Raw genomic sequence first — 12,897 nt, 5'->3', positions numbered from 1 at the left:
CGTTATATGGGATGTGGGCGTGGTTATTGTCCGATTTTTTAAATTTTCAGCCATTACTTATGCTGTACCAAGGCCAACAACTGTGCCAAGTTTGGAAGAAATTGGTGCAGCGGTTACCAAGATATACACATGTAACCATAAGTGGGCGTGGCTACGCCCATTTTCCAAAAATTTATAATATTCTTATTTTTCGTCTAAAAATTATTGTAAATATCAATTTTGAGTGAATTATCTTCAGTAGTTACTAAAATATCGCAGTTTTCGTATTTCTGGAAATTACCGTTATATGGGAAGTGGGCGTGGTTACAGTCCGATTTCGCCCATTTTCAACACCAACCTACCTTGGATTAACGAAAAGCCATATACCAAATTTCGTTGCGATATCTCAATTTTTGCTCGAGTTATCGTGTACACGGACAGACGGACAGACGGACAGACGGACAGACAGACAGACATGGCTTAATCGATTTCTTTTTTCATCCTGATCATTTATGTATACATTTGTCTATATCTATCTCGATTCGTTTTGGCTGTTACAAACAACCGTTATGTGAACAAAATTAATATACCCTTGTGCACAAGTGCGCTCGGGTATAAAAAAAATATTTTTATATATATATATTTCTTTTTGCGCGCTTTGACAATCAACCGGTTTAATATGTATTTTGTTTCGTCGAAATTCGAGTTTTCATGTAGAAACATAAAACTTAATTACATTGCTGATATTTTTAAAGCACAATATATAAAATCCACGGCAATTTTGACGAGTAAAAAAGCAGTACAAAATTGTTTTCTTTGCGTTCATTGTGGCATACCTTTTGCGTCTGGCGCTTCGCTGGCAAAGTTATAAATGTCACGCAAAGCTACAAAGTTTTATCTGGCATCAGCTTAATAGGGTCGATTAGTTGCATTGAGTTGCGCAAAAATAGTGCCGAAAATCAATCGATTGTGCTTAACGTACCGGCTGCTTCCGAAAGGGCCAAAAATGGCACAATGCACATTTTCCATCACTGCTTGCAACTACTTTATAAAATCTGAAAAATTAATTGCGAGCAGTATATTGATTAAAGAGTAGTATGACATTAGTCAGACGATCGCCCGCACCAAAGCTCGAAAAAACAAAATTTCGAATAAAATATATTACCTAAACGAGAAATAAAAAAAAAATTTTTATTTTTTATTTTTTTTAAATCTTTAATCGTAACCATTTTTTAGGCTTGCACAAGATTATTTATAGAATAAGAAATCGCGTAGAATTTTTCGTCAACGTGAAAAACTAAAACAATGGGTATGTAGATACTATCAGGCCGATTATGAACAGGAACTCCCTGGGAGTTTTCTCTCTTTTCCCTTTCCTCCTATCATGAATAAAAATTCCCTGCGGATTTTGTATATTATATGGCGGAGTTGAGCTATCAAAAAGTATCAAACGGCTCTTGCGAAGTTCGAATTTTCTCCTTCCGAATTTTCGGGGAAAATGCTCCTTCCTGGGAGTTAATTATTGGAGGATTTCTTTCTCTAACGTTATTTGACAAGTTGATCCCATTCGAACGCCCACCCACCCCCGAAATAAAATCCTGTATCCTCCACTTTAGGCACTTACATACAGAGCAAGTTAAATAAAAGCTTGTAAAAAGAGCAATCTATATACCTATTTCTAAAAGGTATTTTTCTGTTACCAAACGATACCTCCTTTAATATTTCATAAAATTTAATGAATGATGTCTCATTTTGAAGGAGAGAAGCTCACGTACATGCGAAAAATTAAAAAGCTGAAAATACTGTATCCGGTCAATAAAGCGCCATATCTTCCATAATACTCCATCAAATTGAATGATTAAAACACCATTTTGAATTATAGCTTCACCGGTTGAGTTAAAAAAAATAACAACTATTTAATAGCGTTGCCACCTGCTTAAAATTTTATTGACTTAAATATATGTCGAGTAAAATATGCTTTGCATTGCATTTATGGAATAAAAGGCATTTAAATGCACTTTTAACCAGAAATAATAATTTTTAAGAGGGTTGTCAACTAAAAAATTTTAATTTCTATATATATGTATGTACATATAAAACAAAGTTGCTTCCGTAATACCGAGCATAGCTCTATAATGGATTGTCCTATTTGAGCTATTTTTTTGTTGTGGTTACCTCTGCCCAAGGAAAATTAAAAAAGTTCCGAATAGAAAATTCCGAAAAATTGATTTTCCATGATTTTATACACCAAAATTTTTTAATTTCTTTAATTTTGATCGTAATATTATAATTTAAATGGCTGCCCAGGTACAAAATTGTATCAATGCTAAACAATTATGTAGCTTAGGTTACGTTAGAGAGTGTTATAAATTATTGCTGGTCCCATTTACAGTTGCCAACTTGAAAACTTTATGGTGGAATTTTGATTAAAAATATAAAGCCAGCGTTGTCATGACTTTCATTTTCCTCGAACCAGTTCAATTTTTGTTTCCGTGTATTCACTACGGGCGGGTGAAAAAATTTCGGGCTAATTTGTTTTCGGGCAAAACCCACAATAGAATGTCTGAATTTGCAAATTTGGTTCGATTGCTTCAAAGATAGTTTTAATTCTTCGACATTGTACGAAAGTGTCCGTAAACTATTCGCCGATCTGAATATAAAACATTGGCTTGGCAAATTAAAAAGATTGGCGACTAGCACTGCACACCAAAATCCTCAGCAACGCGCCCAATTTAATGAACAGCTTTGAGTGCATGCGTCGCAAATTCATACAGGACGACCTCAGATGAACCAGCTCCTTAACAACTGAAACAAAAGCAAAGTCCCGAGCTGCTTCGTAAAGAGAGAATAAGTACCGTAAATGTCCAATTACTTCGACATGATTGAGTTCTGCAGGGGCTAAAGTCAAATTACAACAGTTAACTGAACCACCAGCTTATAACCCGGAGCTCATAACTTTATGGCGAATTACCAGAATAAGGACAATTCTTGATGAATGCCCACAAATGCAATGATTAGGCAGTTAAAGGATTGCATATCAAATTAGTCTATGCATACTGGATTTATGTGGACCAACGATACTCGCTCATTATGAACTTGCGACCAACTATGCTGTAAAGATTCAAGAGAAGGAAGTTATTTAGTAATTTATTTCGTTAGCAACTCTCATATCGGATTTGATTGATATGAAACGCCAGATCATTGGAAAATTGCAAGAACTTCGTCACGGACACAACGCTTTGGTTAGGTTATTTAAAATGGTGATGGAAGATATGCCTTCTGACGACCAAAAAAACCATAATTAGAGCAGATAAATGTGCCAATGGAAGTCGTTAAGTGAATAGTTGGTGAAAGTGTTGTACCAAAATGTTCCAATAAAAATTTAATTTTGGGCGAGACGAAGTTCGCCAGGTACGCTAGTATGTTTAATTTCAAAACGTTTACATAAATAACCATAATAAACGTGCTTATTACGTTAACTCCATTACCTGTATAGGGCTGTTCAGAATCTTGTGCATATGCTCTTGCGTTTGCATATTCGTCTTATTTGAAAATTCACGACAATAAAAGGCACACGGTTGCCATGGAAATAAGCTCAAAATCTGCAAATGCAATTTCAAACAGCCCTTATATAATTTCCTTCAATAACAACGTCTTTTACGAATGTTGAAAGTTGTTGCCTTTCAAACCAGTCGATATCATATTGTCCGTCTATTTCCTGCCAACCATTTTCCACAGCTGCCTTTGTTCAACCCAAGGTTCAACCCACTTTCGGTCGAAACCGGATGTCTGTAATACGACTAAAAGATAGAGCATCCCCGACTTGATCATTCACGTTCTTGCGTTTTCCAATAAAAACATTCTTCCCCATTTTAGAAGGGGAGGACGGGTGGTCTAGGACCAGAGCTGGGTGATAAGGATTTATTACTAAACGATTAGGATTGCAGTAATCCCAACAAGCTAAAAAAAAGTAGATTACGATTACAGTAGTCCTTCATCGAATGAAAGAGATTTTGTACAACTTCAACGCGTGACTGACACGCTCGTTTACATGATTTGAGTGACTGATTAATGTCATACTACTTTTTAATCAATATACTGCTCGCAATTAATTTTTCAGATTTTTTAAAGTAGTTGCAAGATCTAGAGTTTCTGTACAAAATTTAAGTCAGCACTAAGTCAGTCCCGCGCCAAACGCTAACGAATTAGATTGACTAGCGGAAGCTATTTCTCTACACTTCTAATATGACAAAATATCAAAAATTCAGTATTTATAAAATGCTTGCAATGCCTTCTCGCTCGATCTCGGGGTACTAGATACCAGGATGCATAAAAACTAAAGCCAGGCATATGTTTGTTTTTTAAAAGCTATGTACATATCGGCACCTAAGGGTTAAAAGGTGCCAAGTCCATCTTTGAATCGATATAGTTTCGTGTTAACTCCCATTATGAAGAAAAAAGCAATTGACTTGGCACCTTTTCACCTTTAGGTACCGATATGTATGTATGTATGTTACTCTAGAAAAGTAGGTATATATACTACATCCAAATAAGCGAGTACTAACTGTTGCTGCGAAGCGTGATTAGCCAAAATTTGAGCTGTCAACTGTTGATGGAACACGAGTGGATCTATGAAGTTGAAGTCGGGCGCATAATTGTAGTCGTAGTCATTAAAGCCACCATCATAGAACCCGGCATTGCCTCCGTACCCTCCAGCACTGCCACCAGCGTAGCTGCCAGCACTCCCGCCAGCATAATCAGTGGCATATCGCTTGTGTTGACGCGCTAATGGAATAAAATATTTTAATTTGTTCTGAGGTCTGCTTTTCGATCTAACTTGTGTACCTCCTTCAGAGTTCATCACTAAGACCGCGACAATACAAACCAACAAAACGTTCCACATATCGAACGAGAGTTACCTATGGAAAAGAACACAATTTTAAATATGAATTAGTTTGAAAGCTTTCAATAAAATACCCGATAGAAAGCATTAAAGAAATAGTTTATCTATAAACGAAATTAACTTTCTCAAGTAAAAAATTTGTCAAGGAAATGGAAAGTAACATTAAATCCCAGTAACTGTGGCTCAACTTTACTCCATTCATACTCTTGCTTGCACTTTAGCGCACATGGGCTCAATTCTAGAATGCGCTGAGCCAAATAAGAGCTTTAGTATGACACCACCTTGGCTAAGAAAGAATGTCCACAATATGGAGTGATCTCCCGTCTATTATTGTAAATCGTAGAAGACGAACTATCAGTATTCGGTTTGACTCCTTACTTGAGTGTATTAAAAGTATGAAGATCTGTATATTAACAATGTTGGACAATGTCCAACATTTGTCACTAGAACCAGGCAGGAAGTCCTTGACCTGACTCTCAGTAACTATCTGGGTAATAATCTGATAGGACAATGGTGGGTGTCTTCGGAACCTTCCTTGTCCGACCACAGGATTATCTGCTTCCGGCTGGGAGTACAGGCCAGAGCAGTGACTCCAAAGAGGAACCCAAGAAACACCAATTGGGATAATTATAGCAAATTACTAGATTTTAACCTACCCGGGTTAGAGAGGGACCACAAAAAAGGTGGCTGTATGGCATTGGAGCATAAAGTTAATAGGCTAACAGATATAATGACTGATGCCTTTAACTATCGCTGCCCTGAGACCCAACCAAGAGGGAAGGGGAGAACAGTGTGGTGGTCTCGGGAACTCTCATCCCTTCGGAAAGACATGCGCAGGCTGTTCAATAAGGCTAAGCGCACGGGATGCTGGGCAGAGTATGCGCCTAGTCTAACAAAGTACAGCAAAGAAATTAGGAAGGCGAAGAGGGAAAGTTTCAGAACCTTCTGTGAAGGCATTTGGAATACCCCGGCCGCCGCGAGGTTACATAAGGCTATATCCAAAGGAACTATCGAGTCGAAGCTTGCGCTTAAGCTTGCAGATGGCACCTACACCAACAGTAGGGAGGAGAGGGCAACTGCCTTGATGCTGGCACACTTCCCGGAGGCTTCTAACCTGATGGCGGAGCTGGAGGTCCAGCAAACTAGGCCGCGACCATCTGATTAGAGACTGGCGAGAAGTATCTTCACTCAGGCTTCAGTCGGATGGGCGCTGGCCTCGTTTGAGCGCTACAAGGCTCCAGGGCTAGATGGCATCCGGCCAGTAGTGTTACAGCAGGGCAGTGAGAGCGTAATGCCGCATCTTGTGGACATAATGAGAAGCAGTCTTGCCGAAACGTAGGTCCCACAGATGTGGCGAAGGGCGCGAGTAATCTTCATCCCGAAAGTGGGTAAAAGAGACTACTCGCTAGCGAAGTCGTTTAGAACAATAAGCTTAACCTCCTTTGTGTTAAAAGCAATGGAGAAGATTATAGATAACCACATCAGGTCTACCATTCTGAGGAATATACCCCTGCACACCTGTCAGCATGCATACAGGGCTGGAAGGTCCACGGATACAGCCCTATACCAGCTGACAACCGAGATTCACTCTGGAGTGCGCAGGGCACTGGAGAGGAGAAACGTGGAGCCAGCGATCTGCTTCCCAAAGTGTCGCAGTTTTGGTGTGTTCACCCTTTATTTCTACGATTCGTAGCAAAATCCGAATACGAAAGAGTTGCAGAATAGGGGTGTTAGTCTTGTACCTGAGGTGGTACAGTTTCTGCGCTTGTGACAATTTTGGGTGATTTATGTATACGGCTGTAAACATGTCCCGGAAGGACGGCCATTGTTCATAACCCCCATGGAAAGTTTCCGTGTCACATGCTGGCATTTTGAGATATATGCCTGAGCTTTGCTCTTGAATTTGGCTTACTTCTACTCTCGGGGGTGGAGTAGGTGCGCTAACTGGTTTTAGTAACTTAAGCTGATCGGAGATCGTAGCTTTTATCTCTTCATATTGGTCAAGGCAGTTTTCGTATTTAGCGGCAGCCGAAGCTTTGAAATTCTCGGGTAAATCGGAATCATCGTTTCTATAATTGTGTCATATGCTCTTGAAGGCGCGCCCAGAAGTTGTCAAGGTTGTGGTTTTTTATTTCCAGAACCGATTTTCTCTGTTTTGCACCCTGCTTCAAGCGTGTAGCTTGTGCAGGTGTGCCTTGAGGTTTATCCTCATCAACCATTGTTGGTACTTTTAAAGTGGTTGGGGTTTTGGCTAATTGCTCCTTTGCTGGAGTTTTATCAGAAGGCATTTATGTATGCGAGAATATATAGATTTTATTTTATTTTGTCTCTGTATTTAATTAACCGCGAATAATATAAGCAAGTTCCCGTATCGTCGTTCGGATTTTGACTTACTTTTATTTATAGTAACACAATGTACCGCAATACTCTCGCTATATTATTCTTTTTTTTTTTATTTATATTAACAGGTTCCCTGTCCCCATGCAATACATCTTTTTTCATGGCATACGTCCCCCGTTCTTTTCAGGATTCTTTATCTGATTTGATATTATTTGCATATAAAAATATGCAAACAGCGTAGATTATATGCCCTTATGCAAAAAAAAATTAATTATTAATATCTCATGTATAACATAAGGGTGGGAAATAGTTTTCGATAAGGTACGTCCTATGTATGTATGTTTCCACACAAAAACACTATATTTTTTCCAAAATACCTAGAAATATGTATCTGAAGTCAGCATTGATATTGCTCATATATGATGCATGGACTTGTGAGACAAGGTAAAAAACTGTTCCCATGAATCACATGTGATTCATTGGACAGGGAACCTGTTAATTTTATTTTTGTTTCCGATTGGGTGTTTATTTTATTTTATTTTTTGTTAATAAACAAGGCTTCTTCAAATTACCGTAATTAAAATCTTTATATTGAGTATTTTGATTTTACCGCGCTTCTTAATAGTTTTCCCGTGTGCCGTACAAGGTATATGCACTACTGGGTTAGTAGGTATGTGAGTATATATGTATATGTGTATGTTAATGTTAGCATGCAATGATACAATATATAAGGCTCATTCCATCTCAAATCACCCAGGCCGGGGGAAAGTGAATTTAAGTTCGCGATAAAACTCACATGGATTGTTCCTTGAACAATTTAAGGAGACACGTATTTTTTCTTTTTGCTCAGAAATGCAAATTTTTCGAATAATGAATTTTTTTATTTTTTCCTCTCTTAATAGCAACTTTTGATGAAATCGTTTATAACTACCGCTATTGGGTGGATGCGCTCTTGCGTACAGCTTCAGACAACAAAGGGTTGTCCGCAGGGAGGGGTCTTATCACCCCTTCTGTGGAGCTTAGTGGTGGATAAACTCCTTAAACTTATCTCTGGCAATGGTATACGCTGCCAAGGCTTTGCGGATGATATAGTAATAATCGCCAGGGGGAAGTTTTAGAGCACCCTCTGCGACATCATTAAAAGAGGTTTAAGACTGACGAAGGCATGGGGCGATAACCGTCACCATTCATTTTACTAGGAAAAGAGCCCTTCCGGGCATGAGGAACATAACCTTGGAGGGGGTCGAGGTTAGCATCGCCAGCGAACTGAAGTATCTGGGAATAGTCCAAGACAAGAAACTTCTATGGACGAAATATGTGGACGCGATCATCTCTAGGGCCACGAAAGCTTTAATGGTGTGTAAGCGTCTGGCGGGAAGATCCTTGGGTTGTACGCCCAGAATCCTAAGATGGCTTTACATCATGATAGTACGGCCTATGGGGCGGTAGCTTGGGTTTCAAGAACTACTCTAGCCACGGTGAGACAATCGCTCACCAAGCTACAACGACTGGCATGTGTTTGTATAACAGGAGCGATGCGCACATGTCCGACGACGGCGCTGGAAGTAGTCCTTGAACTCGAGCCTCTTCATATAACCATAGAGCAGGCAGCCAAAAGAACTCTGCTTAACATTGCGAGAGAGGGATTTGGTAAAGGTAAAGTCATTTCCTCTAGGAGTATGGAGGAGCTAGGGTCCTCGCTCCCACTTGCCCTGTTACCTAGAGATGACATAGGAAAGACCATAGTCTTTGAGAATACATTCAAAATAGAGCTTTGCAGTAAAGCGACCTGAAGTGTCTCCACTTTCGAGACATTACTTCAGGGTTGCACTCTGCACTGGTACACCAATGGCTCGAAGACCCCAGAAGGAATAGTTGCTGGAATTGTTGGACCCTGGGCCAGGATTTCTGTTCCTATGGGGAAATATCCGAGCATTTTTCAAGCAGAAGTTTACGCTATCTACCTGTGTGCGGATACAATCATGGGTAGAGGGTAAAAAAACAAGAGAATCTTAATCCTGAGCGATAGTCAGGCAGCACTCAAGGCCCTTATTCCTATGAGGTCAAATCGTCGCTGGTCCTGGAGTGCATTGAGAAACTTAACTCCCTAGGTAAACACAATAACATCAAGTTGGCGTGGATACCTGGTCACAATGGAGTAGAGGGTAACGAGGCGGCTGACTGTCTCGCAAGAGAGGCGGCAGCCACTACTCCAGTTGGCCCTGAGCCCTTCCTAGGATTGGGTCCCAACACTCTAAACGAGGAGCTCAGGATAGAGAGGATCACTATGAGGGATATAAACTGTCAAAATTCGTCAGGAATGCGTCAAGCAAAGAGTTTACTGGGAGGTTATAACAAGGAGATTCCAAGGGTTAGTTGACCTCCCAAAAGGGCAGCTTAGAATAATAACAGGTATCCTCACGGGACACTGCAGGCTGAGGGGGCATCTACCCAAGCTGGGGATATTGTCGAGTGACCTTTGTCGGTTTTGCAACTCTACCAGTGAGACACCTCTACACATCCTCACCAAATGTGATGCAGTCTGCAGAAGACGTGAGAGAAGTTTAGGCTCAATGTGGCCACAGCTTAGGCACATTCGCTCCCTATCCCCTAAGGTAGTGTTAAATTTTCTCAGGTAATTAGGTTTGGAGGAGGTATTGTGAAGGGTGGAGGGCACAATAGACCACAAGGTCGCTTTGCAATCCTCATTTTATCATCTATCTATCTATCATCAGTGTTCGTAATGTTCTGCAGAGGGATTCTGGCAGTCGCGATCAAAAGTAGCGATAGCGATTTTCAGAATCCTATTGCATTAATGAGCAAATTACATTGTCATCCTAATCAGAGCTACATATGTAGATATGTTTTCAGACATTATCTCTAACCTTCTACAAAATGAGCTAAACATAGGTGCTAAATCGTTGAGAAGACTTAAATATGTAGTAGTTTTCTCCGATAAAAAGAAAACGATAATTTTTTAGAACCGTTTCTTCAAGAAGAAACGATACACTTTCCCCAAAAAGTCAAATGTCTGCAAGTTATTCTTGATAACATTGTAATCTAGAAAAAGGATTTAAAGTAAGACCAATCTCAGGGGACAATGTGGAATATAAGAAGCTAAGACACACATCTGCTCTCATGGTTATAGAACAAGAAGGAGACTGCACATAAGTGAGGACTTATGTCTTCCAAGGGCTTTTACTTGATAGTACCAACTGAAACAATAAACTAACTTATTTTCGGAACGATAGTAATATTTGGTATACTGACTTACTATCGCGTCCGAGCAGGGGCCTATAGCCTCCTTTTTAATAGCATAGGGGAACTAACTTTGACTCTAAAGAGAAAATGGGTTTAGCAACAAGAACATTTATACATTTTGAAAGCAGGGCGGCGCTGAAGAGGGACCTGCCGGGGAGCTCCTTTAGGCGAAATTATTATACGGGGTATTCCATGAGAAAGTAAACCTCGATGACCAAGTATAAAGTTAATTATTAACACGTACGACCCTTTCTTTCGTTTTCCAGCCATGGGTGCCGAGTCGAAGGATCTTTTCACTAGAGCCTCGTCATCCATTCGTACAACATGGGCGCCGTGAAGTTGGCACCCGACCTTGATGCATTTTGATAAAATACCTAGAATATCATGGATTTAACTCTCTGGAGGATTGTAGTTTCTTTTTATTTGTAGTTGAAAAATAGGTGCGTAATGCGTTTTTTTTTAAATTTATATGAACTTATTTACAGCTACAGCGTCAATTTCAATGAATTCTGGTCTACAATCGGTTGTAGTTGAGTGTACAGTAAAACCCGCTTAAGTACCTCACGAAAAATGTCAGCTTTTTGAGGTACTTAGGCGGGTTGGGCACTTAAAAGAACACGCTTAAGTACCTCGATGCGAGTACTTAAGCGAACATAATTTGTGATGTAGTTACATCTTCTTGTCAACTTACATAAATAAGTCCTTGAATAAAACATGAACATTTAATGAAGTATATGTAATTTAAAACCAAGATCGTAGCATTATTTAAACAAGTAAACATATAAAGGAAAACTTTATTAAAAAAAAAAACAGATAAAGCAATGTTATGTCATTTTCACAAGAATTAAATCAAGAAGCCATTGATTATACATATTTATAAATACACATAAACAGGGCATACCAATTCAAAATGATATTATTTGCCACTTATGTTTATTTTTTAATTTAAAAAATTTTTCAAATTTTCAAATTCATTCCCTAACAAATACCGTAGAAACTTAAAATATAAACTTAAAATTTTGCAGAAGACTGAAAAAAATTTAATCAAAATTTCAAACCTGCTTTTCAGAAGTGTTAAATATTTTTATGAGTATGCAGTAGCCCATTCAATTTTAGTGTAATAATGCGCAAGTTTCAAGTGGATAAGAATTACCATTGATTTTTTAGAATTTTTTGCCGAAGGTGTGTAGCGCTGACACTGAATTTCAAAATATGCAAACGTTTGAAAAATGAGAAATTAAAAATTTGAGAAATTTAAAAAAAGCATTTAAAAGGGGAAAATTATAAGTAAAATGGTAGGTAATGAGGAGAGGGATTTTCTTCAGAATACATTAAAAAATTCACGGTGCCCAAAAATGTTGGGAACTTAAACGGGTTAGGTGCTTAAGCGGGGGGTACCTAAGCGGGTTTCACTGTAGTTATAATTTCTTTTTTAGTTGAAAAATAAGTGCGTAATGCGTTTTTTTTTTTAAATGTATATGAACTTATTTACAGCTACAGCTCCAATTTCAATGAATTCTGGACTGGAATCCTTTGTAGTTGATTGTTGATTTTTCAACTAAAAAAAAGTTTACTACAATCAACTACAAAAGATTCTTGACCAGAATTAATTGATACTGAAGCTGTAGCTGTAAATAAGTTAATATAAATTTTTTAAAAAACGTACTTTTCAACTAAAAAAATTTGTAAACTTCAATCAACTAAATACAAACGACTCTAAACCAGCATTCATTGACATTGAAACTGTAGCTGTAAATAAGTTCATATAAATTTTTTAAAAGTGCATTACGCACGTATTTTTCAACTAAAAAAATTTTAAAACTACAATCAACTTCAAACGATTCTAGACCAGAATTAATTGAAATTTAAGCTGTAGCTGTAAACATGTAAGTTCATATAAAATAAAAAAAAAACACATTACGCACTTATTTTTCAACTAAAAACAAGTAAGAAAGTCTAAGTTCGGGCGGAGCCGAACATTAAATACCCGGCGCAAGTATTAAATATAGTTTTTCACCTTTCCGAAAGCTACCGCTACATGGTAAGCCGGGGTGTATCAATTTTGAGTAAATTAGCGTCCTTAAATTTCGAAATATTGAAGTTTCAAGCATTTCTGAAATTTACCGTTATATGAAAAGCGGCCGTAATTTTAGTCCGATTTCAATAATTTTCAACGCTTTGCTTCTGTGTGGCAAGTACAATAACCACACCGAGTTTGGTACAAATTGGTAGAACGGTTACCGATATACATATATGTGATCATAAGTGGGCGGTGCCACGCCCGTTTTCCAAAATTTTACCATAAGCGTATTTCTTGGTAAAGAATTGTTGCATTTTCCAAAAATTTATAATATTCTTATTTTTTGTCTGAAAATTATTGTAAATATCAATTTTGAATGAATTATCTTCAGTAG

At 38.3% G+C, this 12,897-nt stretch overlaps 1 protein-coding gene across 2 annotated transcripts in view; it reads right to left on the bottom strand.

Annotated features, from left to right (window-relative positions):
• The window catches only part of LOC108363779 (uncharacterized), a 29,648-nt gene that overhangs the window by 5,325 nt on the left and 11,426 nt on the right, over positions 1–12,897 (bottom strand). For both annotated transcript variants that reach the window (XM_017617247.1, XM_017617248.1), the window contains 2 exons: positions 4,825–4,898; positions 4,545–4,764 (listed from right to left, as the gene is read on the bottom strand). In XM_017617247.1, the coding sequence (XP_017472736.1) occupies positions 4,545–4,764; positions 4,825–4,882 (278 nt within the window). In that variant the 5' untranslated portion in view covers positions 4,883–4,898. Of the gene's footprint in view, positions 1–4,544; positions 4,765–4,824; positions 4,899–12,897 lie in introns of those variants that run through there.

This window comes from Rhagoletis zephyria, unplaced genomic scaffold, assembly GCF_001687245.7.
Source record: "Rhagoletis zephyria isolate East Lansing unplaced genomic scaffold, Rhagoletis_zephyria_1.1 Rzeph_scaffold_01373, whole genome shotgun sequence".
NCBI classification, from domain to species: domain Eukaryota; kingdom Metazoa; phylum Arthropoda; class Insecta; order Diptera; family Tephritidae; genus Rhagoletis; species Rhagoletis zephyria.
This window is presented reverse-complemented; position numbering and strand designations above follow the sequence as displayed.